Below are 27,439 nucleotides of genomic sequence, written 5' to 3'. Positions count from 1 at the left end.
CTTGGTTAGCCTTTGAAGGCGCCTCCTGCTTCGCGCCGCTCCCGCCTGTTTGCTTAGCTTCTGCCCTCGCTCGCCCGCCCGCCCGCCCACCCGCTCGGGCCGTCGCCCCTGGTTTCCGTTGCGAAGGAAGCGGCGTCGCCGGTTGCTAAGATGGCGGCTGGGCGGCGGCGCCCTGGAGCCAGGCGGAGGGCTTCGGCGGGCGCTTGTCAGGCGGGGAGGGCCCTCTGGAGCGCCCCCGCAGGGCGCTGAGAGCCCGAAGGCCGAGAGGAAGGCGCGAAGAGGGGCGGCGGCCGAGCCGGGGTGGGCAGCCCGCGAGGCGGCGATGGAGGCCGGGCCGTGAATGGAGCCCAGCGGCGGCGGCGGCGGCAACAACGTCGGGTACTACTCCGGCTTCGCGCGGGTCCCGGCGGCGGCGGCGGCGGCGGCGGCGGGGCTCCAGGCCGAGGCCAAGGCCGCGGCGGTCGCTGCTGAGGCCAGGCCGGCCACCCAGGGATGGAAGAGGAGCCCGTCGGACAGCGCCTTGTCGCGGGGGCCCAGCCGCCGGGCGTGGAGCGCCTTCGCCCCCAGCACGTATCCTCTTGCCACGGCGGGAAAGGAGAAGGGAGGAGGGGGAGCGCCATTCCGTGGGCCAGGGGCAGTCTCGCACGTTGTGGGTTGTTTTTTTTCAATTTGAGGTAGACACCTGACTTTTTTTTAGGTGTCTACCGGATAGCCTTCAACAAAACTCACCCAATGCCTTTTAAATTATTACTAAGAATGTCTAAAATCACACAAAGATTTGAGTCCAGCGGCACCTGAGAGACCAACACGATTTTCAGGGTATAATCTTTCGAGAATCAGAGCTCCCTTCAGATACTTCAGATCTGATGAAGGGAGCCTTCGCTCTCAAAAGCTTACCCTGGAAATCTAGTTGGTCTTTAAGGTGCTACTGGACCCAAAACTTGCTCTTCTACTGCAGACCAACACAGCTATCCACCTGCAATTTTCTTCAGATATCTTATGCAGAGGGCAGCTATTCTTCAGGTATCTGCGGAAGGGAGCTTGGACTCTCAAAAGCTCATACCTAAAAAATCTTGTTGGTCTCTCAGGTGCCACTGAACTCAAATCCTGCTATTCTCTCAGTTTAACCTTCCTCACAAGGGTGTTACAAGGGTGGGGGTGGGGGGGAGTAGTGAGTAGAGTAGAGGACTGTACAAGTCAAAATCTAGAAAGGAAGACTAGGCTACAAAAGTTTTAGGTGGGTAGCCATGTTGGGCTGCAGTAAAACAGCTGGAGTTGAATCCAGTGGCACCTGAGAGACCAACAAGATGTTCAGAGTATGAGCTTTTGAGAGTCAGAACTCCCTTCTTCCATTACCTAAAGAATATCTGAAGAAAAGAGCTTGGACTCTCAGAAGTTCATACCCTGAAAATCTTGTTCTCTAAGGTGCTATTGGACTCAAATCCTGCAAAATCTTTGTCTCACTCACATATACAGTTGCACGCACACACAGAATTGCCATGCAAGCTTCTGAGTCCTCCAGAACTCTTCTTTACCCAGCCTGATGAAGAGTTCTGGAGAAACGGAAAGCTTGCTTGCTGTTTTGTTATTCCACAGGGGGTAGTTGTGTTAGCTGCAGTAAAAATAAACAGGATGTCTTATAGGAGTCCAGTGGTACCTCAGAGACCAACACAATTTTCAGGGAATAAGCTTTCCATAGTCAAAGCCCCCCCTTTTCAGATACCTTATTCAGATATTGTTCAGGTCTCTGACAAAGGCTTGGACTCTCAAAGCTCATACCCTGAAAGGAGCCACTGGACTCAAAATGTGCTGTTATACTGCAGACCAACATGGCTGCCCACCTGAAGGTGTCATGTGGCACCCTAAAAATTTAATTAAATGCATAGCATTGATGAACTAGACTCAGCCTGCTTCAGATGCTTCTAGGCTAGATGGCTTCATATAGCGCTTGCACAGAAACGATTGTGCTTAAATAAAATTCATTAGCCTTAAAGTTTCCACAAGACTCCTGTTTAATAGTACTCATTTCAGTTGGTCTTCGTAAAAAGTATTATATGGTTTCTGTTTCTGGATTTTGTTTTGAACAAGCGTGGGTACCTATAACTTTTTTTCTGCCCACTGAGAGTTAGGCATGTTAATTGAAATCAGTTGTTTTAACCATGTCTAACTCTTTGCTAGTGTATACCCAAGTAGTACTAGTGTACTAGTGTATACCCAAGTAGGTTAGAAGTGCGAATAAAACATTGAGAAGTACATACATGTTTGTTACACAGATACAGTCTTTGAGGAAGTGTTTGTTTTGCACACTGTGTGCCACTAAACCCAGGTTTGTCATGAAGTTTATACTTAAGAGGAAGCCTTGGGCGCTTAGATTCATGATGGCTTTGTATACTTGTACTTCTCATCCTCACATTTTACAAATTTTATTTGTGCAGACCTTTTAAAAAATGTAGTGTGTGCGCAAAGCAGAGAGCAGGGATTGCCTTGGGCTTCCTGTCAAGTGCACGTTTGGTGGCAAACATAAATTTGTCATTATGTGACATGATATGAAATGGCCCCGAATGGATGGAAGGGTCCCGTAGTGCAATCCTAAGCACGCATACATAGAAGTAAAATCCAATCAAGTTTAGTGTTGCTAACTTGCTAGTAAGTGCATTAAGGATTGCAGCACAAGTGAAATAGCAGCAGTCTTCCCCTTTTATAGACCTTCATCCTCAATTTGCAACATGAGATTTGCTTTTAATCTTTGAAAGGCTGGACGTCATCACTTAATGGGCATCATTTGAGTCACAGGCTTGCAGTGGCTGATTTCTGCCATAATGCATTATGTTGCCAAAGGCTGAGCGAGAACAGTGGGAAACACGAAAACTCTTTATCTGTTCCTTTGCTAATATCCAGCTTGGAACATCTGGAGCAAGCTGGTTGCATTTGCTTCTGAGCTAACATGCGTTTTACTGACAGAATGCTTTGCTGGAAGGTCTCTTGGTTTAGCTCAGCACTGTTGCTTTTACATTCTTTATAGCCAATTTTATTAGCATTTTAGATCAGAGGTAGGCAACGTGTGCTTTAAAAATGAGATTAAGGTTGTACTTGGCCAAGAACACTGGGCGCATGCTGAGCCCGGCCAACAGTGATGCCAGCAACTCAAGGGCTAAGCTTTGTCTGTTGGGTGGAGAATTGGTCCGGCATGCTGAGCAAAAAAGTTTGGCGTGCTGCTGTTCTGCAGGGATTGTCAGTGGTTGTCTCAGACACTTCATGTGTGACTGTTTTAAAATATGTTTTTAGGCAAGCAAAAAACTGATGTGTGTGTGAGAGAGTGTTTGGATATCTAGAACAGGGGTGGTAAGCAACTCTACTGTCTTTATTTTGATTTCAGGCCATATAAAATGTTGGATTATATGGAATTAATACCGATTAATTTCAGTGGGATTTTAATTTCTAATCTAGGTCATAATCTAGTATTTAATTGGAGTTTCTTTGCATTTTTACTAGTTTCCATTATCTTTAATTTCACAATCAGAAATCTAAAGCTTTTTCTTGAGAGGGATTTATCAAAAGAACGTCAGGAGTTGCTAAAGGATCAAAGACAGTTTCATAATCGAGCACGAAAACATTCTCTAGAAACAAATAAACGAAGGAGGTATGCAAGTATAGGTCATTTTTTATTTTAAGTGTGCTTTTATTCAGATGTCTTTTTTATACTTAATATGTGAGATACATGCCGAATAGCTGTGATTCTCTGCTTATGATAGGTTTCCAGTATAGCTCTAAACACTGAACAACATGACATTTAGCAGTAATAATCAGATTTTTCAAACTTTCTTTCTAAGTCCTGATTCTGTGGCTAAAATAATAGTGACAAAATTAATGCTTTTAATGCTGACCTTTTAAAATAGGTACTAAACTAAATCATAGCTGGAGGATAAGGTACCTTGTTAGCATTCTGTTACAATACTGGTTTACCCCACTGCAGTCAAGACGTGTGCAAAGTTCATGAGTTTATACAACCTGAAATTGTATATGGTCAGCTAATGAAATACTCTGGAGTCTTTATTATGCACTGCCAACCTAGCATATTCCAGCTTTGTATTTATAGTCTCAATAAAGGAGAAAAAAATCTGTGCTGAATTACAGTTTTGGAGGGGAGGTTGAAGTAGGGTACAGTGTAAGGAGGTCTAGCATTAAGGATTTGCAGGCTCGTCCTCAGACAGACCTCTATATATTTATAATTGTATTAATATTTACTTTATTTATACCCTACCTTTCTCTCCAATGGTGACCCATTTTATTCTGACAACAACCCTATGAAGTAGGTTAGACTGAGTATATGTGGCTGGCCCAAGGTCACCCAGCAATCTTCCATGAAACACTGGATGTTGGGTGGGATGCTGCTTTACTGGAACAAGAACTGTAAATTCCCAAAAAGTTTTTTAGACATAAGATGCTACCAGTGAATCATTTTATAAATATTTTCTTTAATCTATAGACCAATCGAAAAGGTTGAACCGCCTGTAAATATAAATTGCCACATCTTATCAGTAGTTGCATAGCCCAGTGTATTGTTCCATTCATAAGTATTATAAATACAGTCAGTATTACTTCGGAAAGCACTTTTTAACAAGACATCATATAATCTAGACACTTGATATTTAGCGTTTTAAAATACTATTTGTTCAGATTTCATACAAGCTCTTATTCCTGATGATCTCATTTTTTTCTTGTTAAAATGCTTTTAACTTGCAGATATTCTAGAAAGTTGATTTGTTTATTGCTTTTCCTGTAAATTTCTTCAAATGGAATAATGCTGTTACCAGTTATACACTTCCAACCCAGGTTTTCCCCACTTAGTTAAGGATTGCATTTTATATCCTTCAAATTTATCTAGATCATGGGTAACAGAAAAAAAGGGTGAAATACCTGGGGCAAGTATACAAATCTTCAGACTATAATGGGTTATTATAAAGTTCTCATTTTTGTAGTATCTTTTTCTTTCTTGTTTTTTGAGCCATAAAATTTTTTTATAGGAAGTTTAACTGAAGCTTATTCATTTGCATATCTACAGTCTCCAAACACCAGTCTGTAATCTGTAAGAGTTTTGCTGCATTCATGATATTGTGCAATGTTTGGAATCCCAAAACCATTTGTGTTCCATTTAGATTGAGTTATACTAGCTTTTACCTGTGGTTTCTTTTTATACCACACAAATGGACTTATCAAAAAATGCTGTTGTTTTAAAGATGATCCCTGCACTGGTTGTGATACATTTGTTAATAAATAGATTAGTTTTGGGATTACCATCATTTTATTCGTGTTTACCCAGCCTAGTAGGGATACTTTGAACACCTACTATGTATTCAGAAAGCTTCTTATTTCCCTTATTATTGCTTTATAGTTATTCTCAACTAATTTTGAATTGTCTTGACCTAAATGCTTAACTACTTTTGTCTGCTATTAATCCTCATTGTTAAAAACCAGCCATCATGTGGCAAGTCCAGTTGTTTCACATGCAGAAGTAAAGCTTCAGTCTTATCAGTGTTCATCTTACAATAATAATAACTGTGCTTATATACTGCTCTTCTAGAAAGATTAGTGCCCCAGTCAGAGTGGCGAACAAATCAAAGGTATTATCCCCACAATACAGCTGGGGAGCTGGGGCTGAGAGGAGTGGCTTACCCAGGGTCACCTGTTGAGTTCATGGCACTAGTGGGATTCAAACCAAAAGGCTGCTGATTCATAGCCCAAGCACTTAACCACTGTGCCACAGCAGCTTTAAATAGTCATACCACTGTGGATGGTTTCACATGGCCTGAGTATGCCTTAGTTTCTTGGGAACAGTAAACATTAATGCAGCAACCTTTGTCTTTATGCTTGCATGGTAGCCTTGGCATTAATTCTTAAGAGTTAGGATTCAGTGCATTCACAGTGCGTTCAGTGTTAAGCTTGAAATATGTTCACAATAAGTCTTACCTTTCTAAATATGGAATATGGCATTCTTTGGGGAAAGAGTTTAAGCACAAAAAAACCCTTTAGAAAATAATTTTAACGAAGACCACTTGCAATTTCATGGTAATTATTTTTATTTAAAAAGTAGTTATTCTTAAATAGAGCACTTGAAGAAAAATGGAAGAAAGAGGAAGAAAAAGAACAAAGATTTAGAGAGCAGATTTTACTGCAACGGAAACTAAAACTCCAGGAAGCAACTGAGAAGTTCCAGCGCGGCCATCTTCCATATTCACAGCGGAAAAGAGGTTTGTCCAGTTTAAAGGATGCTTATAATGTGGGCAGTTTGTAAAAGTATGCTGAACCATTTCAGTGAACAGCTTCAAGAACACAGATGTGCTGTTTTAACTAATTTCTAATTTGTTCATGCATTGCTGAAATTGGCTTTCTTTGCAAACTGCACCCTATATTTTGGAACTTGCATCCCTATGAAATTCAATAAAATTTCAGAAACTTCACTAAATTATTTGAATACTGGAATTTTCCTTTAACCACTTTTCCTCTAGTACTTTTCATCCACTTTAGTTCTGCTCCAATTTTTATAATTGGAATAAGTGCACACTGTTAAGAGTAGGTGGCAGTTGTAGCATAGTCTGATGTCTCATTCAGCTTTCCAAGGTTGAAGCTACATGATATGGTATTTCACTTAAACGTTCTTCTCTAGACTGGCTGTCATGAATGCACCAAGTCCAAATGTGAGGCAATATTTCCTACTCATTAAATTAAGGGAAGGAAAAAAAGAGTTGGTAGTGGTGCATCCTAGCTTTTCCAGGTTCTAAATTTGTGGTGTGATGTGATGAGGGAACAATAATTCTCAAGTTATTAATATAGATACAGCCCACTCTATCAACCTTCCCCCTGCACTGTTTTTCCCACGGAGGGGAGCTACATGGGCTGGAGTAACTTTGCATAGGATTGCACTGCAAGGCACAGTGAGGAGGAAACAAAACATTAAGAATTGAAGTGAAAGACGCTGGTATGGGATCAGCCTATCGAGCACTAATTTTCAGTCTTTTATTGTTGAGAACTTGACATTTTTGTAAACTTCTTTTCAATGCTGCGTCTTTTTAAAAACTCTTAGTGCAGAGAAAACCAGAATCTACATTGGATGAAGCTTTTGAAAAAATTCAAGTAACTGGATTACAGTTGCCATTATACAGATGCAATGGCAGGTAAATAGTCTGTTTATTTAACTCCAGAATATGGACACTGCAAGAACCAGATGTTAATTTGAGGGATCTTTGGCAAAACATCTGGCATAAAATATAAGATGTCAGAAATTAGGTAGGTTGTATTTTTCTATCTTGGTAATGTTTACAAGCATATTGGACCATTACAAATATTTCTAATCTCTTAATTGTCTCAAATAACTCATTGCATTCTTCTGAAGGTACTTCTATTGAAGTTTTTCAGGGTAAGCTCTCAAGACCTTCACTTTAGTATCCTCATAAAAAATCATGCTGAGACATAGTGTATGGCCCAAGCTTTCCCTGAACAGGAAGTTGAACCAAGGACTTCCTGGGTGCAACTACACGTGACACTGGAGGTTCTGTATATAAGCTCCTCCCTTTGTTTTTTTAAAGCAAAAAGCTGGGAATCCCACTTCGGAGCAGAGTTACAGTGCAAGGAGGGAAGGGCCTTAAGCTTTTCCCCATGCTGTATTCTCAATCAAAAATGGTCCCAAGGAGCAGCCATTTTCCCCATTTGGACAAACATATGAGTACTTATATCAGTACTTGTATGTTTCCCCAATAGGATAAGTAGTACCCACCCTGGAGTCATTACAATTTGGGAAAGCTTAAATCACAGTCCCAGTAATAATCCCCACCCCACTTCTGCATGATATATATGTGTATGTGTATTAATTAGGATGCTTATATGTGGTACCTCCATCACCATACATAGTTACACACCTCTGGAACAATTACACCACACTGACTTGTAGGTAGAGGTGTTCCAAATGTTCCAGCATTTTTAAAAAAATCTCTTTATTATGCACCTTCATGGCTTTGTCTCAAGTTGTCATCTTTTTGTCTGTTTGCATACATGTTCATTAACCAATCAAATGCATATTTTCAGCCCTTCCGTTCAAAAATCACTGCTCAGTTTATTTACACGTAGAGCTTTGCCCTTTTCTCTGATTTTTCACCATTTCATTTTTCAGCATCACAGCTTCATTTCTCCTTTTATTTTTTATCTCCCTCAACCCTTTACATACTTGCCTGTGCCCAAAAGGTCTTGGCATATCCTTCTTTTTGTTATTTATTGTGGCATCCAAATCTCTGCTATCAAATACTTCAAATCTTTTACGCTCCTTTAGGACATTCTTAACAAAATGTTTAACAATGCAATCAGTACAACAACAACAAATCTTTCTAGCCAGGTCATAGTTTGAGATGAACTTTCTAATGCCACATATTGCTATTAAATGGTTTCAGTTGTTCCAAATGTTACATTTTAGGTATCATATTTGTTTTATAGGAAAAATACAGGTTTGTGCACAAAACAGACAAGAATGTAGCCAGAAGTAACAATATTTTATCTTCCCTTCAAGAACTACTGACACAGTTTCCTCAGCAATCAGAAATGGCCCTTTCCTGTGGAAACAAACAGCAAAAACTGGTAGTGATAGAATTACAGAGGAAAATGATAGGGCCAGTCTGGATAGAGGCCAGCTTCTCTTCCAGCAAAATCTGGAGGAAATGCAGCAGCAACTGCAGGAACAGCATTTCAGCAACCTTCAGGTATGATGGCCTGACCATTACTTACTTTCTTTTCCATCTTAATGCTGCAGTTCACAAACTACATAAGCAGAAGTAGCACTTTATCTACTTAAGCTCATTGATTTCAGTGGGAATACATCTGCTTCAGCTCCGGTATTCTCTTAAGGAGTTTGAAGCACAGGACTTACAAAGACAGGAATCACAAACTTGCCCCACTACCTGGCATATGAAGGGGTACTTTCATAGGACTTGACCCAAGCATTGCTGATCCTTGTGTTTGATACATTGTTTCTGTGTTGTAGCCAACCGAGCTATTCATAGCACGATGAGGATCTCGTGTGCCCATTTTGCTACATCCAGTGGCCAGTTCTGCTCAAGGCCTGTTACCTTTACTAAGTCAGTTGACTGGCTGCTTTCTAATGATTGTGTGATGATCCTGAAAATTACTGCTGAGCAGACCCATGGAGAAGCCTTTGGCAGAGTCAAACCATTCTAAGTCCATTCACTTCAGCCTGGAAACCCTAAAACATAACAGTTTTTGGTCTTTAAAAGTTTCAAAAACATTGACATGGCTTTATTGAGATGATAATTCATATAGCAGTGATCCACTTCTTTTTAGTTTTTGAAATTGTGTATCAGAATTCCCTAAAAAAATTAGTTAGCACTAGCTGTTTATACTTCACACTAGCAAAAATACTTTCAAAAGCCATATTCTGGTGAAAAAATGGTAAAAAAATTATACTTTTCTCTATATTATCAGTCTATATTATCAGACAAAAAGCATCAGAATCTATTGACTGTACATGTATAGGATCCCTCAGGATGTAGGTAGGATCTGTATTAAGTGTAATCTAAATTCACATTCAATTTAGTGGGCGAATTGGAAAACAATAATATAAATAATTGATTTTGATTTTACATCATAAATTGCCACTAGGGGCCGCTGAGACTTTTCCGGTAAATCAAGAAAAGTTGTATGTCCTATTCTAGGGATTATTTATGTGTTTTATAATTTCAACATAGAGGTAAATGGCAGTACGACACAAGAACTGTTACCATTCATTCAGTGAATGCTTTCATGATAATTTTTCACTTGATATCAATCCTCAATGCCTTTGTAATTAAGTAAGGATTGGTGATAAGAGCGTGTATATACCTGATTCCGTTGCTGAGAATATTATGTATGATATGAATAGGCCATTTGATTTTTATTATCTGTTGCTTAAATCAATCAAAATCATTCAGAACAACAGTTGCTTCTGTAGAAGAATTCAGAGCTCAGACTGTACATCAGGTTCAATTTTTTATTATTAAGTATTGAGCTCTTTTGACATCTCACTCTTGGTGTTACAGGCTCATAAAGATCCATAAAATTAATTTTTTAAAATAGCCAGTGACAGACCCATAGAGACCTTGCTTCTATAAGAAACACTTGATTCTCATGGATATCCCTAAACAATAACAGTGCAGTCTTAAGAAGAGTTACCCTCATCTAAGCCTGTGGATTTCAGTGGGCTTAGACTGGAGTAACTCTTCTTAGGATTGCACTGTAAATCTATTTTCACTAGCTTGAATACAGTAGCAGTGTCTATAATGTGTGTTTGTTTGTTGTTATTTTGAGAAATTTATTCTATTTCAACTACAGTTTCTGGGTTGGATCCTACCAACTTTTTTGCTGGTACAGGAGGGAGGAGGGGAAATCTCAATAGATTCAATTGATTCCCTTCCTCATGCAGTCCCACCCCACATGACTTTTTGTCCACATGGATGACATGACCCCCCAGCAAAGCTTTTCAAGGGTCAGAAGTGGACCCTCCTTCCTCTTGTGCCAGCAGGTAGGAACCAATCCTCTGTTTCATTCTACAAATAAAATTAATGATCTTGCAGTGACAAATTATTTTACTAGTATTAACTTACTTTTTCTTGTTCTAGAGAAACAAGTGTACCTAATTCTTATTCAGTAAGGAAGGAAACATAAATTTAATAGGGATGAAATTAAAGCACTGAAGCAAAATTATTATTTGTTTAAAGTTTTTGAGAGGATTAGTGTAATCCTAATCATAGTTTCACTCTCCTCGATCTATTGAAGTTAATGGCCTTAGAAGGATGTGACTCTTGAGTAGGACCTCACTGTCAGAATATTTGAGCCACTCTTGTAATGTGGCATATTTACTGGGTTGTGTCTACCAGAGGATTTCATAGGTAGTATTTTGTCTAAGTAGATTCTAGATCAGATCAAGCCTGAATTCTCCCTAGAAGCTAAAATGACTAAACTGAGGCTATCGTACTTCAGTCACATTATGAGAAGACAAGACACAATGGAAAAGACAACAATGCTAGGAAAAGAGGAAGACTCAACATGAGATGAATTCACTCACTAAAGGAAGCCACAGCCTTCAGTTTGCAAGATCTGAGCAAAGTTCTTAATAACAGGATGTTTAATGTCATTAATTCATAGGATCGTCATAAGTTGGAAGCAATTTGACTGTGCATAATATGCACATATTTTAACTATATGCTATGCTATTGGATATGGTCTGCTGATGCAGACAAGCACCGCTAGGAGGTTTCCACATTGATTAACATGCCATGTAAATAAGTTATGCATTGTTTCAGAAGTTTTCATCTCTATGCTTAACTTCATGCTTGTTTTCAAATTTGCTGCTTCCGTACAGTATTGTATCTGTCCACTGAATATCCTAACTGTTGTTCGTTACGGTACTTGCTCAGTGAATGTCCTAGATGTTTGTTATATTGAATCTCACTTGCACTACATAATCCATCTTGGATCTCAGTGAGAAAGACAGACTATAACTGATTAAATAAGAACAACAATAACCGTTTCCAACATGGCACTGGATGAATTTTTGAAAATATATATTTGGCTAAATAGAATGAAATTCGAGCTAGAAAAATCCCAGGTATGCAGTTGCCTAGAATTGGATAGTGGCACCTGGCAAACAGATATTCACCCTCTGTGCAGGACCTAGAATGTAAAGCAATGTGATTTTAGGAATTTGCAGCCTTTTTCTAGCTTTGAAATAGATGATTGTGTGCAAATTCCAGTTAAGAGAATTAATTGTTTGGCATTCTTAAATCATCTGACCATGCTTGGAAGACAATGTTCTATATCTCAGAAACTTTCAGAGGCAACAGAATTGTAATATAGTTCTTGAGAAATTCTAAAGTTTTCTATAAAATTATTTGGTTTGTTTTTTCCTTTTACTATACATGTCATGTAGATAAGAATGTCTGTAACCTCATGATGCTTCTATGAACTTCAAACTTTAAAACATTATTGTATACAGAACACAGTAGTATTTCCTTAGTTTTCACCTCAACTGATTGACTTACGTAGGGATGTGTCAGTAATGTTCATAACTCATTTACTTTTCTGTCTCAGAGTTTTCATCGAGAAGTGAATGAAATAACCAATTCGGAAAGTATTGGCAGTGTCGACAGTCTGGAAGCTGGAGAACAAATTGAAAGTTTTGCAACACCCACTGAGGCTTCTGCACAGTTGGACTCCACACTATACACTTCACAGGAATCACAAGCTAGAAACAAAAGTGTATCCGATTACATTAACATGACTTTTTCTAAAAATCAGCATGTAAATAATTGGCTCATAAATTTAAATACCTCAAATATCCAAAGAGCTTCTCCTTTTCATGATATGTTAATTAAATACAATGTTCTAAATCCTGAGGAGGAGGCCTGCAATCCTGCTCAGAAACCACCCCTTCTGAGTACATCTGAACAAAAAGAGTCTGAGAGATGTACTTCTGATGATGATCTAGCTTTTATGCAAAATAAAAGAGGTGAGAAATGCTCTCTGTTGAAGAATCCATCTTCAGGACCAATTAGCACAGAAGATCGAGTAGCTGCTGATAAACTTGCACCCAAATTCAACCAAGTCTGGGCTACCTCTGATCCATCTCCAGTTGCTTTAGAACAAGAAAAGAATTCTGAAGGTCTCCAGAATAATAGGACTTTGTTGGCACAACCCTCCAATCCAATTGCAGCAACACCTGTAGCCTTTCCTACTGGACAGTGGAGTTCCACTGCCCCTTACAATAATGGCTTCTTAGTTAATTGTTGGCAAAAGGGGAAGGATGCCCATGCAGCAAGATGTACTGAAGATATAGATTGTGCAACAGGTGCTGAAATGGAAAAATACTTCAGTCATACTAACAATGAAGCATCTTTGGTCGAAGAGGTGCGTAAAAGCAGCCTTGATCAACAGAATGACAAAGGAAAGGAGAAAACGTCTGATATTATATTATCTGTACCCTCCAGAGACTGTGCAGCCAATTTATCTGACCGTGACCACCAGTGGAACAATAATGCTAATGAGATAAAAGGAGTGAAATTTCCGAAAAGTATTTTGAAGAAAGAATCTAAATATGAGCCTAATGCTAGTTTCAAAGCACTGGTTGTAAACCGAGGGATCAGATTTGGGATTCAGTCTGTATCTTCTATCAGAGACAGTGTTGAACTGGCTAAAACGAAAGGGAAAGATGTAGATATTCAAAAGAACTATAAAAAACTTAGATGGTTTGATGAAATTAACAGAACAGAAGAAACTAATGATAATGAAAAATGTTCAGAACAAAGTATAATTGAAATACCTCGGGCACCATCCCATTCTTCTGGTTTTCCAATCAAAGCTACGACTTCTAGAACAAATCTTAGAAGTGTTCCTTCTTGCAATATGAATTCTACTTTAGTAGAAAATTGGCAGGATAATTCTGAAACATCAACCAAAATTGCTGCTTCTGGAGGCTCAGAAAGAGTTTATGACACACTGAATCCTTTTGAATCAACGAGATATCGTATTGCTAAAGAGGCTTGGATGGCGCCAAAAGGTGAGGAAATCAAACCTTCTCCATGTGTTGACCTTAAAAATCCAAAAGGCAATCCACGCAAAAGTCGAGCAAAAATGATCAAGAGACCAAAATCTGCCAAAGTCCCATCAACTTTCACCCCCAGAAACCGAAAGGGTACCATTATCCGACCTCAGTCTGCCAGTGAAGCCACCAATGTTATGAAAACTCAGGGCAAAATCATGGTTCCTCACCCACCTTATAAATCTGTAGGAGGCAAAAGTACTGATCAAAATGGTAGCTCACTTTTAAATGAAGATCAGGATTTGAACAGAGACACTACAGAAGGCCCTTCACCTCACATGGGCACTGGGAGTCTTTCTGAACCTCCTCCTAGTACACATGATCCTTTGACAAAGACCAGTCACATGGCAAACACTACTCAGTCAACTGCACAGCATGACAATGCTATAAAAAGAAGTCCTGGATACTCAGAAAATGGATTATGTCTAGATCACACCCCAAGCGATGAAGAAATAGAACTTGCATGCCAAGGAGTGCATACTGTACAGACTCAAAAGGACGGGGCTGCTGGTAAGATTTATTTGAGTTTTTAGTGAATGAGAAGGGTTCGTATTTTCCCAAACATATGAAAAGTCCATTCACAAGGACTTCAAAAAACATTCAGGTTCAGGCACATTGGGCCATGTTAACCTTGGAAATAACAGAAGTATATAACAAGACGGTCACGGCTGATTATGCAAGGGACTGCCCACCCAACCCCAGGGGACCTCTGCTTATCCATGACTGGTATTCAGATACTCCATTTCTTTAAAAGTTTTGTCTTCTCAGTCTCAAAGGCCACTATGGTTTTTTGTCTCACTTGGAAAAGCGAACGTTCTGAGGAATGTTTAAAAACAGAATGAAAATAAGCCATTCGTAGAGGAAGGGAAGAGGAGAAGGAAGTATTTTTTTATCTGGAAATGAGAAGGGGGTTGCTGATACTCATACCAACAAATAACTGCTGGTTCAGCAGTCAGTTTTACCCTTTCCAAAAGATTTAGTCAGGTGACTCCCTCCCTTAAAATTGATGAAGCACTACATTTTCAGCAAATTCCACCAAACCAAGGTTCACGTGTAGCAGTAAATAATTAGATTAATTTGAATATTTGTTGAAATTCCAGATCAACCATTAGTTTGATATATGACTTTGGTCAGCAATAAATCAGCTTGTTTCTGACAATACTTCACACTCCAAGACTTTGGAGTACCAGTGGAATTGTTACTTTTCTTTTGATTGTTTGATTACTGTGACATATTGCAAACTGCTTATGAAATGCCCTTTCATTTTCAAAACGAGGATTTGCCATTTTGAGGGGCCTCTTTTTCAAACCTACAAGTCTAAACCTCCCTTGGCCACATGGAACTAGTCATGTCGTTCTTTTTCAGTGCAATCCTAAGCAAGATTACTCCAGTCTATGCCCGTTGATTTCAATGGGCTTGGACTGGAGTAACTCTGCTTAGGATTGCACTGTTTGTGTAGGCCATCATTTAAGTATTACCACTTGTGTGTTTTCACACTGTAATAAATTACCTACATCTTTTGCTACGCAAAAGTCTTATTGATACAGTACTGGAGGAACTGGTAAAATAGATGGGCTGAGCAGGTCCTAATAGCAGGATTAATAAAGCAACTATTATCTGATGTTACAGATTGCAGACCTGTCAGTAAGTGCATTGGCAGCAGAATTTTGCTGCAAGAAAGTACTTTAATTGTCATCTAACAGAAGCCTGGCTATCATACATCATGAGTTTTGGCATTTCAGTGTTGCAGAATTGAAGGAGGAATGGATATGCATTGAGAGAATGTTTAACCTTCACACCCAGTACATCATGCCTGTGGTTTCATCCCATGCGGGTGAATTGGGTCTGTAGATTTGCTCTATAAATGTTCTCCTTAGGTAAAGCAATTGGTGATGGAGAGTGCTGTCAAGTCATAGCTGACTTATGGTGACCTCTGGTGAGGTTTTCATGGCAAGAGATTAAGAGAGGTGGTTTACCATTGCCTGCCTCTGTGACCCTGGTCTTTGCTGGAGGTCTCCCATCCAATTACTAACTAAGGCCAACCCTGCTTAGCTTCCAAGATCTGAAGAGATCAGATCCTATCTAGGTCAGGGCTTAAAGCGATTAGATAAACTGAAAATAAACACCTGTAAACAGGGAATAAAGAAGCTAGGTTTTCTCTGTTTTAAAGAATAATTCTTGGCTCTGATTTCTGTTCCGTTTGATAGAGTTAATGGCTCTCGTCATGTACTTTGGTTTTGTCTTTCTTCTTCTTACAGGGGATTTCAAGCATTGTCCTATACGTCACAATAATTTAAGCAATGGGGACTCGCAGCCCATTAGAGCTAGTGTGCCCCACATCACAATTGATGGCGGCAATCTGATAAACAATGTGAAACCAGGTATTAGGGTGAATGGATTTTTTTCTTCTCAGCCAAGCAGTAAGTTCCTGTTTCTGTCAGATGTTGATGTAGTAAAATAACCTATTATATAACATATTTGTTGACTATCAATCATAAAATGTGGGCAAGAATGTATATAGTTAAGCCTAGATTGTCTGTTCATTCAGTCACTTAGCTCTGCATACAAGTATGAAGACACCTATTTGGATTGAGTGCCTGCATCCCAGTTGAATATGGATATTCTTTATAAGTAAATTTTAGAGACTAGAACCTAAGAATGCAGTAATCTCATGGAGAAGAATGGTCATTTTGTCATATTGATGGTTGAGAAAATTGCCTCTGGTACTGGGAGTCCATACTAGTGAAGGGGAATATTTATTCTGCATCTTTTTGTTCTTTACTTGACAACTCGACAAATCTTCAGTGCTAGGTCACTATGGTGCCTAGGAATTTAGTTGTGGTGCCTAATATTTTCAGCAGTGATTTTACTGTAGTGTCTTTTGACAATTCTCAGTTTGTCCAAAGCTCATTTCACTTTAGAATGTTTTCTTCTTTGACATAAAAAGGATGTGCATGAAGTTCTTGTCATTTCTTGTTTATATGTTAACTTTATACATTTTCATGGTGGTGGATGAATTCATTTTTTACCAGTTGCTTTCTGTGGCTCCAGTATTCATTTAAATGGAGTTTTTAAAGCAATACTGCAATTATGAGAAACTAGGAACGAAGTCTGTTGTCTGAAAAAATACAATGAGATCTAGAAGGGGAAGGGTAGGCAGGCATCACTTCCACCTCTGTGACTGATCCCGGCCGGGTGAAGGCGGGGGGGCAGACATTGCCACCTGCTCCACTCCTGATCCCGGCCGGGTGAAGGGGGGTTTGGGCATTGCCTCCTGCTCTGTACCTGATTCTGACCGGGTGAAGGGAGTGGGTGGGCATTGCCACCTGTTCCAAGCTTGATCCAAGCAGGGTGAAGGGGGGCAGGCATTGCAACCTCCTCCATGCCTGATTCTGGCAGGGTGAGGAGGATGTGGGCATTGCAACCTGCTCCATGACTGATTCCGGCAGGGTGAAGGGGGTGGGCATTGCCACTTGCTCCGTGCCTGATCCTAGCTGGATGAAGGTGGGGGGTGGGCTTTGCTGACTGCTGTGCTCCAAAGCCTGGCTGAGTGAAGAGGGGTTAGACATTGCCTCCTGCTCTGCTCCTGATCCTGGCTGGGTGAAGGGGGGGCATTGCCACCTGCTCCGCTACTGATCCCAGCTAGCTAAAGGGGGTTGGACAGTGTCACCTGCTCCACTCCTAATCCAAGCTAGGTGAAGGGGGGCGAGCATTGTCTCCTGCTCTGCGCCTGATCCCAGCTGGGTGAATGGGCAGGAGGTGGGCACTGTCACCTGCTCTGCTCCTGATCTAAGGCTGGGTGAAGGGGGGGGCATTGCCACTTGCTTCGCCCCTGATCCTGACTGGGTAAAGGGGGGGCAGGCATTGCCACCTGAACCTCGCCTGATCCTGATGGGTGAAGGGGGGGTGGGCATTGACACCTGCTCTGCTCCTGATCCCTGCCAGGTGAAGGGGAGACAGGCATTTCCTCCTGCTTTGCATCTGATTCCATCTGGGTGAAGGGAGGCAGGCATTGCTGCCTGCTCCGCATCTGATCCAGTAATTCAACAAGTCAGCTTCTCCTGGTCCGCTTTCTTCGGCTACACCACCTAAAATTTAAAGAAAGGATTTGTTCTATTAGATACATATGAGAGTATGCTTTTTGTATTCAGCTGATACCTGTGTAAATTTGCATACTGTAATATTTATTGACTTTCTATAGAGATATTTTGTTACATATTTATTAAGCACTAGTCACTTTTCACTTTTAAGTACTTAAAATATATATATATATATATATATATATTATAAAAAAATTCATATTTAATTGTTTGGTGTATATTTACTGGGTCTTCCTACAGAGTGGTATTTACCACTGAGTATTGTGGCTTTGGTTCTGGAGGTGCCTCTTATTTTGTTAATGCTGGGAGGCACGCATTGCCAGCTGCTCTGCGCCTGATTCCGTCTGGGTGAAGGGGTGGGCGGGCATTGCTGCCTGCTCTGCATCTGATCCTGAGGGGGTGAAGTGGGAGTGGGCATTGCCACCTCCTCCATGCCAGATTCTGGTGAGTTGAAGGGGGAACGGGCGTTGCTACCTGCTCCGCTCCTGATCTAGGCTGGGTGATGGAGGGGGTAGGCATTGCCACCTTCTCCATTCCCAATCCTAGCTGGGTGAAGGCAGTGGTTGGGCATTGCCACCTGCTCCACTCCTGATCCCAGCCAGGTGAAAGGAGGGTGGGCGTTGCTTCCGGCTTCGAGCCTGATTCTGGCAGAGTGAAGGAGAGTGGTCATTGCTGTCTGCACTGCGCTTGAGCTTGGCTGGGTGAAAGGGGGACAGGCATTGCCACCTGCTGTACTTCTGGTCCCGACTGGGTGAAGGCAGGGGGCAGGCATTGCCACCTACTCCACTCCTGGTCCCAGCCAGGTGAAGGTGGAGGGGCGGGCATTGCCACCTGCTCTGCTCCTGACGCCAGCTAGGTGAAGGCAGGGGGCAGGCATTGCCGCATGCTCTGCGCCTGATCTCAGCCTGGGCTTCCTGCTGCGGCTCTCTCTCTGAAGGGATGGGCTATCTCATCTGGGCTTCCCTCCACAGTAGCATTCTCTGGAGGCTCACCAGGGTAGGAGGTGAGTTGTCAAGACTACACATTGCCTTTTATATAGTAGGATTGTGGGGCAGTTAGATTAGAGGTAAACTTTTTGTTGTAGTAATGACAATCAGCATTACTCCTGTATTTATTTATGTTTGTGCCACATGAAGTTGTGAAGATACTAGGATTAGGCTTTGTGATAGCAGCAATTATAAAATTATAAAAATATGGTAATTAAAGTACAAAACCTGAGGTCTGAAAACTGAGTTTGTCTTTCAAATTTCGCAGCTAGCTCCTCAAGACCTGGTTTATAAGTAATATGGGGACTGTATCAGTGCAAGTGAGTGTGTGTGTGTGTGTGAGAGAGAGAGAGAGAGTGAGTGTGAAAGTGATTATTCCAAATCTCAGTTCAGATCAAAGTAGCCTTAAAAATCATTAAGTATGCCTTCAACTTTCACCCCCTACCAATTAAACAAATGCCTTTGCCAGCTGAAATTTTCCCCAACTGACCAACCAAAGCTGCATTTATTTAGATTTTTTACCATATTTTTTTCCTCAATGGGGACCCAAAGTGGTTTATAACAGTGTTCTGCCCTCCTTTAGTTTATCTGCACAACAACCCTGTAGGATAAGTTATGCTGAGAATGACTTGCCCAAGGTAACCTAGCAAGCTTCCATGGCAGAGTGGAAATTTAAACCCGGACATCCCAGATCCTAATCCAATGTACTAGCCACATTTCAACTCTGTCTCTCAAGTCTAGTAGGTTAATCTGAAGCTTGCACCCTGTCAGGCTTTGGCTAGGGCATAGCTGCGCAGGGCATCGGTGTGCCTGAACGGCGGTCCTTGGCTGTGGACAGGGACTGCCCAGGTCTCCGTTCTGTGGAAAGAGGGGAGGTATACATCACCCTTGCTCCCTCTCTACCACTTGCGCGTCTACTCAATGTGTCAGGGTCCCAGCGGCATCCTCCTACTTCCAGCCTTCTGTGGCTTCCACCCTCCTTGCCTCCTCCTTGCTTGCTCTTCCTTCTCGCCTTCATCTCTCTAGCTCTTTCTTTCCGCCCGCCCGCCCACACTCTCCTAACCCCTACACAACCCACCATGTCCTGTGGGTGGATTTCCCTTATATCCCTTCACCCATTCCTGGCTCCACCTGCCAGCCATGCCCCCATCACCCTAGCCACGCCCTTGGCTGTCCTAGGCAGCCACACCTGTGGTTGCTTTGCTGGCTGCCTTGGCTTTCTCTGTTAGGGGCCTCAGGCAGCCCCACCTGGTTCTGGCTGATTCCTTCTGGCCTGCCTGCAGGCTGGGGTGTGGCCCTGTGCTGCCTTTCCTCTACTGCAGGTAAGGCTGCTGATTGTCTTGCTGCTGGCTGGCTGTCCCTGCTTCCTGGGCTTTCTCCCTCTGTATTTGATGGCATAATATCGACTGACTGTAAGGGTGTGTCTGTGGAATAAATGAATGTGTGAAAAGGTGTGTAAAGTGCTGTAAAGTCACAACTGATTTATGGCAACACCTACTGGGGCTTTCAGGGCAAGTGAGAAGCAGAGTTGGTTTGCTGTTGCCTTCCTCTGTAGAGTCTTCCTTGGTGGCCTCCCATCCAAGTACTGACCGTGCTTAGCGTCTAAGTTCTGACGAGATCAGGCTATACCATGCAGCCTTCCCTTCCATAAACAGGTATGCCTCTAGTTAAGAGGATTAGGAACAATCACTGTAACATATGAAATGTCATCATCAGCCATGAGTTTTGTCAAAATAATCTGCAGAAAGTGTCTGAATTGGCCATTGAATCTGTTTGGCATTTTTGATTTAACGGAGGTTTAACAGGCTTAGCAACCTGCTCATTCATATTTCTGTTATGCTCTCTGGGGACTCTAGGGATCAGTGCAGGCTTATAGGAGCAAGGTTTTTTTTAATGTAGTACATTATTTCTTTCAGGTGCTGTTGCAAGACGAAAATATAGTAATGATAATAGTGAAAATAAACGCAAGGCTCTTTTAGAACAGAGAAGACAAATGACAGCCTCAGCAGGATGGAAACCGTCTTATTTTGGACAGGTATATATTCAACTGAGAAATGATGGACTGGAGTTATCAAGAGATAGTTGTCTGAAGAAAGTGATTTCAAGTTAATAAAAGTTTTTTAAAAAGAAAAGAGAAAGAAAGTGATTTCAAAGTTATGTGGTAGTAATATATGAATAATATACTGAAGAAAACAGAAACTTTACTTTCAGGACAAGGGGGAATGATTCTTTGGCTCTCTCTGGACCTCTTTGCTCCCACTGCTCTGATAAAGTAGAACATGGAAAGTGGGGTTCCAGTACACTTGTACCTTATAAAGCAAAAATAGGATGGAGGGTGAAGTGATCCAAATCTCATGGTTATTGCTTTATCAATAACCATTGTATCTTGTGCTTGGTTACATGTGCAATGTGTGTGTATGTATACACACACACACACAAACATATATACACACGTATATACATACATACATACACACACACACACACACGTTGCACATGTAACCAAGCACAAGATACAATGGTTGATGAAGCAATAACCATGAGATTTGGATCACTTCACCCTCCATCCCATTTTTGCTTTATAAGGTACAAGTGTACTGGAACCCCACTTTCCATGTTCTACTTTATCAGAGCAAAATAGCCTTCAGAAAGATCCTGAAGAACTACTATAACCATTGCAATAGAGGGCCATTTCAGTTACCATTACAGTCAGGGTTTTCTGGGAAAAGAGGTGGCGGAACTCTCAAGAGGGAAATGAGGAGGAAACACACGGGATTCTTTGAAATAATATTATTTTCACGCACTATTGCTGAGTATTTTGAAGAGGTGCCGGAACTCCGTTCCACCGCGTTCCTGCTGAAAAAAAGCCCTGATTACAGTAATATTTCTGTATGTTGTTCTCTGTATGAGAATTTACGAACCAATCAGTCACTTGTAGTCAACAGCACAAGAAGTAGCCTTTGATCAGTGTTGCCTATTCCTATGGTGGTATCATCTTCCACCATTGCAAGTTATTGCTTATCATCCATATTACAACAGCATATATTATAGACGGTTTCTTTTTTAGCTTATTAAATTAAGAACTCGTTTGCCTTCTGTTTAAGGACAGTGTTAGCAGTTACAGACTTGTTTTCAGTTGCGTTTAATTCATTTTAGTTACATTTTTTAACAGGTGGATTCTTTTTTAAAAATTTCTTAATAGAATTCAACACAAACCATGAAATCTGGACCATTGTCATCTGCTTCTGAGCCGGTGCACGCTATGGGTAGCGTTAGTCATTCTGACGAAGGTAATGCAGCACATTTCCGTCTGTTGCTATATATAGTTATTTCTTCATTATTGCTAGGTACCATGTGCCATTTCCACTCCAGGAATACTTTTTAAATTGCAAACAAACCCCTCTCATTTCTAGAGTGCTTATCTACAACAAGCACAAAGTCAGACTAAAAGACAAAGCTCCTGTCTTCAGGCTTCCAGTCCAAGTAAGATAAGATGCATAAGGTGAAGGGAACGTGGGAAAGGTACAAGATCAGTCAGACAGCAAAAGCATGTTTAAATCAGGTATTTAAATATACTTCATCAAGGAGTCAGACAGTTGCCAGGATGAAAAGTAGTGTAAAGGCAGCAGAGTTGAAGAACAGAATCTAATTTTAGATTTATGGAATACCAGGGTACCATGGCATACTGTTCTGCTGTGTGCAGAAAATGAATTGTCTGTCTGGATCATGATTTTGAAAAAGGACATCAGAACATGGACTTCTGAAAGGGCTCAGAAATATTTAAATATACATCCTCTCTAGGCGACTTGTACTTCTTGGATCACCTGCTTCTTATGCAAACACTATAAAAGGAGACCAGCTAGGTATCCACACCAGTGTACTGTTTATATGGTTTACAGTGCAACCTGAAGGCCAGCCTATAAGCTCTTTAACAACTAAGTCACATGGCCTTCTTTGGTATCTGTCTTCTCTGCTGAGAGAGCACAGAACACTAACTGGCTATGGTGCCAGCATCTCAAGCCCTTTCTGCACCGGGGCATAACTCCTTACTATCCCAGAAGTCAAGCTGAAAGGCACGGAATCAGCTTGTCTGGGTTCTTCCGCACCTCTCATGTTTGGCCAGTGTGGTGCCATTTTTTTTAAGTCTGCACTGTGTCAAAGCGAGTGCTGGTGATTTCATCACCAGTGCTGTCATTGGTGATGTTAGAGCACCAGCCCTTTCCTTTTTTCCTTTTCTTTTTGTATACACAATGAATTGATGCAGCGCTGGATAAGTCTATTTCCTGGATTTCTCCCTCTCGACCCGTAGGTGCATCGATCCTACGCTGGATTTTTTTTAAAAAAAATTTAAACAATTTTTTTTTAAAAAAAAGGAAAATGAAGACAAAAGAGGGGAAGGGGAGGAATGGAAAGGAGGGGGAGGGAGTGGCTGGATAGACAACAGCGGCCAATCCCAGTGAAGTGGGCTGGCAGGGGGGGCAGAAGAGGGTGGAACTAAAAGATGGGATAAAGAGTGCGCATGGGGAAACAGCAGACTGGAAAACGGATTTTTTTTTTAAGTCAGGGTATAAGTGCTCCTAGGAAAGCTGTGGAAAAGCCGCATAGTAGCCAGAGTGACTACTCATGGTGGCAATTCAGGTGCAGATGGTCATGAAGAAATGCTGCAGTGTGGGATCTGAAGCGGCGAAACTGGCCCATGCAAAAGGGATTTCAGTCTTAGGATTGGATTCTTGCTTTCTAATTTCAAATGGAGAAAGATTTTCTTCTTTCTGGCATGCTTTCTGTGTACCTAGTTTAGTCATCCTGAAAGCAAACACTAATGGTGCCAGGTTAATAGTTGGGTATTCCAGAGGCAGAGGTGATTATAATAGTGCTGCAGTCCAAGTGTTCAGGGTGCTTCATGTACAGTACAGTGCAGATACCATTAAACTGTTTTGCTTAAAAGATCTTGTATGCATTTCCTAGCAAACGCTGCAGCTGCAGAAGGTGAAATCCTGACTTGTGTGGACCCAGCGCAACAGTACAAACCAACGGTGGTGCTAAATAGACCCCTGCGGCCAGGCATGAGTGCACTTTCACTTGAAGAGTACAAAGTTCTTCAGTCTCTTGACCGCCTTAATCAAAGGCTGCAAAGTAAGCACTCAGTAGATCTGCAACGCTGTATTTTTAAACAATGTAGTCATCAGATTGGCAAAGTCATCTAAATATAAACAAATGAAACAGACAAAAACTACTTTTTTTGGCCAACTGACTTGTCTATTGGACTAAAGAATGTTTGTGAGAAACAGAATATATAGGATTACAACTAGTTGGATTCATTTTTACGCAGGCAAAACCCCATGCCTAACTTTCCCAGTGAGTATGACGTTTGGGCTGCTGCATAGTGATATATACAAACCTAGAAAGTGATATATTTGCCATTCAAGAAATACACTATCCCTGCAGAAAGAGAGTAACAATTCTATATCTAGGAAATTCAGAGACTGAGGCACATTCAAGCTCGCTGCATAGTGTTATTTGTTGAATGGCAGGAGGCAAGGCCTCAGTCTCTGAATTTCCTCGTCTCTATTCAATCCAAGTCTGATTGAGTCAAATTTACATATGAATTCCAATTCAGCAGCTTCCCATTGGATTCTGCTTTTGAAATGTTTCTGTTGAGCTATGGTGACCTTTAAGTAAGTCCTTGATGAAGTGTCCTGGTAGATTGAAGTATTCTCCTACTGGTTTCTGGATATTGCCATTTTTTATGTCAGATTTGTGTCCATTTATTCTTTTGCGCAGAGGTTGGCTGGTTTGTCCTATGTACAGAGCAGAGAGGCATTGTTGGCACATAAGCACACATATCACATTGAAGGATGAGCAGCTGTAAGAGCCAGAGATTGTGAAGTTGACACCATTGGGTCCTGTATTTTCTGTGTAGATACGTGGGCAGAAGTTGGCATCTGGGTCTGTTGCAGGGTCTGGTTCCTGTGCTGATGACTCTGTCAGCCAGTTCATGGTTGTTAGTGAGAAGTTGTTTAAGGTTGGGGGGCTGTCTGTAGGCAAGGAGAGATCTTCCACCAGAGCTTGTGAGAGAGAGGCATTTTTGGCAGTCCACTGGACAACACCATCCTAGCAACTATGGATGTTGAGGCTCTGTAAACCAACATCCTACATGCGGGGTATTTTATCAAGGCGGAACAACTGCTGAGACAATAAATTGGCTTGCTTAAACTTTGTTTTGTGCAACTCAGCATACTAAGGGGACTTTAATCAAAATTGCCACGCTGTTTTATAGTAGCCTTCTATATCTGGGGAGAGCTTAGTAGACTTCTGTGGTCACTCACTAGAAGGGATTGGGAAACGGCAATCATTCGTAACCATTCCTTAGGAACCTTCTGGCAAGAGCACACACTGGTTTTTTTATGTCCTTGAGCTCCATGGCTACTTTATCAGCATCTCATGATCAGCAATATCAGAAACTTCAGAAACATCCAGCAGGGTCAATCGTAAACAATTTCTGTGGCCAAATAGCAGTAACTAGCGTCGTATGCCATGCGTGGGTTGAAAGCCAGGCCAGCTAGCAAATAAAGCAAATGCTTCTGCATCCCTGCAGACAAAAGCAAAACAGAAATCTCTACAGGTACTGTAAAATTGCTATATTTGAATGAACAATTGTGCCAAAACAGTGACTGTTCATCTTGTTCCTTTTTGGCCACATACCTGAAACACCTTCATTTTATATCATTTAGATGTCCAAGAAACAATGAACAAGAATCCATCCTCCACAAGCATTTTACAAACAATTGCACCTTTGGTAAGCATACAGGTTTGCTCTTCCGATTTCTCTGTCTTACAGAGGATTAAGTATATATACAATTTTCTTTATATATTATAATATTCAGTGAGTAAAAGTCCTATTTATTTGAAACTCAAGTCAACTTGTAAGTTTCCATAAGCTGCTAAACAAACCAGAATGCTGAACTAGATGCATCTGACTAGAGATGGACTTAGAATACCCTGCATCATCTTTTGGGGGCAAACTACACATTATGTGCTAACCCATATATCAGTGCATGGAAATCTTTTTTTTAAGCAATGCTACTTTGCAATATAAGAATTTAGAGCAGAGAAGCAGCAAGAGGGGGATGTGTAACCTTTCACACTCCAAATCCACCTCAGCCCCAATAGGATTTTGTGAAATCTCACAACGTCCTTTGTAATAACTGGGTCATGGGTAGACATGGGCACGAACCAAAAAAATTTATCGAACCAGTGGATCATGGTTCAGTGTGGACCACGATCCCGGATTCCCTAACAGCAACGACCATCTCCCGTCCCCGAACCGAACCCGGATCTTGGAAAACGCAGCGGGGCGCGCCGCTGTTCCCAGCCCATGGCTATTTATAAGCATGGGTCCCATTCAGCAACACAGGAGGTCTGTGTTTGACCGTCAGAACTGCCTATCAGGGTTTGCAGGGATGAGATTGGAGTGCCCATGGCTACAGAACACCCCCTTCCCCCTCCCTCCCCTGGGTGTCTTCTTCCAACTTGTGATTGCTTTGCTGCTCCGTGGTTGGAAGGAAGCCCTGCTGATCAAGGAAAGCTGGGCTTCCATTCGGGTTTCCAGGGCGACAGAAGGAGGGCAAACAGAGCTCAGGCATTCCCCTGGCTCCGTTGCCAGGGAAATACATTGCTGGCGCCTGAGTGTCTGGATCCCCGAACCGAGCCCGAACGCCATGATCCAGGCCTCTCCCGACGGCTGGATCGTTGGCCGCGGACAATCACGATCCGCCTGGTCACAATCGCACAATCGCCATTTTCGTGGGGTTTTTATGTTCGTAATGCGGATCGTGCCCATCTCTAGTCATGGGTATGGCAGGAAGCACAATGCCTCTAGGATAATCTCTGGTTTAGGAACTAAGAGCCAAGCTACAAGTGACGAATTACACTTGCCTGGCAGGTGAACAGACTCGCGTGTATTCCTCCCTGTTCACTTGCCATTCACTTGCGCTCCACTTGATCAAGTGCAGAGCAAGTGAATGGCAAGTGAACAGGGAGGAATACACACGAGTCTGTTCACTTGCCAGGCAAGTGTAATTCATCACTTGTAGCTTGGCTCTAATTTGTCATTACACGCAGTTGATAATACAGAAGGTGACATGTTAGAATATTTTGTTTTCTGTTGTTAATAATATTCTCCCTCTTTCTTATAGGTTACATCCCCTTCTTATGTGGACACAATGCCATCCATACAACGGTGTAAGAGTATATTAGCTGATGCCCGAACTCTTACACAGAGAAGATATTGACATGGCCTAACAAAGGCTGCTAAAATGGGGTTTATTTTAATATATTCTTCGCTGCTAACTATGTAACATATTTGCAATTTGCCTTAAATACTATTCCAAAAAATCCAAACAAAATAAAGATGTAACACAAGTATTGACTGCTTGTTACCTAGTTTACATACAGGGCAAAAATTACTTTATATATGCACTTTATTGTATAATATATTGTATTTTTTTTAAAGAATGGAAATACCTCACTTTTGAATGTGTGGTGATGTTTGTAAATTTATTGTACATTTTAATTAAATTGAAAAGAAATTATTTTGCTACTGATAAAATTATGTATGAGTTTATCTCTTAAACTTTATGGCTTTCGTTAACTGCTAAATAAATTTCTAATACATTTGTAAAAGGTATGTTGCAGAAAATTATCATCAATTATCTACAGAA

The 27,439-nt window shown here is 41.4% G+C and overlaps 1 protein-coding gene across 2 annotated transcripts; it reads left to right on the top strand.

The window, feature by feature from the left end:
• The first annotated feature begins 225 nt into the window (after positions 1-225).
• On the top strand, positions 226-27,439 carry CEP126 (centrosomal protein 126). Of its 2 annotated transcripts, XM_054974025.1 has the most exons (12): positions 226-570; positions 3,521-3,640; positions 6,106-6,248; positions 7,082-7,172; positions 8,555-8,744; positions 12,127-14,143; positions 15,892-16,053; positions 20,636-20,754; positions 21,922-22,009; positions 23,685-23,852; positions 25,451-25,515; positions 26,915-27,438. In XM_054974025.1, exons 1-12 carry the CDS (start codon positions 341-343, stop codon positions 27,008-27,010), a joined length of 3,489 nt encoding a protein of 1,162 aa, XP_054830000.1. In that variant the 5' UTR covers positions 226-340; the 3' UTR covers positions 27,011-27,438. The 2 variants fall into 2 exon arrangements, with proteins under 2 accessions (XP_054830000.1, XP_054830001.1); XM_054974026.1 differs by lacking the exon at positions 15,892-16,053 and having other exon boundaries at positions 26,915-27,439.

The sequence above is a fragment of the Eublepharis macularius genome, chromosome 3 (assembly GCF_028583425.1).
Source record: "Eublepharis macularius isolate TG4126 chromosome 3, MPM_Emac_v1.0, whole genome shotgun sequence".
Taxonomy (NCBI): Eukaryota; Metazoa; Chordata; class Lepidosauria; order Squamata; family Eublepharidae; genus Eublepharis; species Eublepharis macularius.
Note: the sequence above shows the minus strand (reverse complement) of the source record. Positions and strands in the feature narration are given on the sequence as shown.

Coding starts and splice junctions, on each gene's coding strand:
- CEP126 (XM_054974025.1), top strand. CDS start 341: ATGGAGCCCAGCGGCGGCGGCGGCGGCAACAACGTCGGGTACTACTCC. Junction 20,755..21,921: donor AACCGTCTTATTTTGGACAG/GTATATATTCAA, acceptor ATTTCTTAATAG/AATTCAACACAAACCATGAA. Junction 22,010..23,684: donor CGTTAGTCATTCTGACGAAG/GTAATGCAGCAC, acceptor TGCATTTCCTAG/CAAACGCTGCAGCTGCAGAA.